At 63.3% G+C, this 553-nt stretch overlaps 1 protein-coding gene across 1 annotated transcript; it reads right to left on the bottom strand.

Annotated features, from left to right (window-relative positions):
* Positions 1-6: 6 nt before the first annotated feature.
* On the bottom strand, positions 7-381 carry LOC104457903 (histone H2A; the record flags this gene model as incomplete). Its single annotated transcript, XM_010086202.1, has 1 exon — positions 7-381. A coding segment is annotated over exon 1 (375 nt), but the record flags the coding sequence as incomplete, so codon positions are not given.
* Positions 382-553: the final 172 nt, after the last annotated feature.

Below are 553 nucleotides of genomic sequence, written 5' to 3'. Positions count from 1 at the left end.
TTTAGCCTTGTGGCTGTCGGTCTTCTTGGGCAGCAGCACGGCCTGGATGTTGGGCAGCACCCCGCCCTGCGCGATCGTCACCTTGCCCAGCAGCTTGTTCAGCTCCTCGTCGTTGCGGATGGCCAGCTGCAGGTGGCGGGGGATGATGCGCGTCTTCTTGTTGTCGCGGGCCGCGTTGCCCGCCAGCTCCAGGATCTCGGCCGTCAGGTACTCCAGCACGGCCGCCAGGTACACCGGGGCGCCGGCGCCCACCCGCTCCGCGTAGTTGCCCTTGCGCAGCAGCCGGTGCACGCGGCCCACGGGGAACTGCAGCCCGGCCCGCGACGAGCGCGACTTGGCCTTGGCCCGCGCCTTCCCGCCTTGCTTCCCGCGGCCAGACATGCTTTAGACGCTTCAAGTACCGCAACCCGTCCGACCACAGAAGCAATGAAAAACCGTTCTGACGCAATGGTTCTCCCCATTTTATCTCTTCTCTGGGAGGGATTAGCGCTTGTGATTGGCTGGAAGCGGTCATTGCTTATACAGCCAATGAGAACACGGATCTTATTGTGAC

This window comes from Pterocles gutturalis, unplaced genomic scaffold, assembly GCF_000699245.1.
Source record: "Pterocles gutturalis isolate BGI_N339 unplaced genomic scaffold, ASM69924v1 C11567884, whole genome shotgun sequence".
Classification (NCBI taxonomy): domain Eukaryota; kingdom Metazoa; phylum Chordata; class Aves; order Pterocliformes; family Pteroclidae; genus Pterocles; species Pterocles gutturalis.
This window is presented reverse-complemented; position numbering and strand designations above follow the sequence as displayed.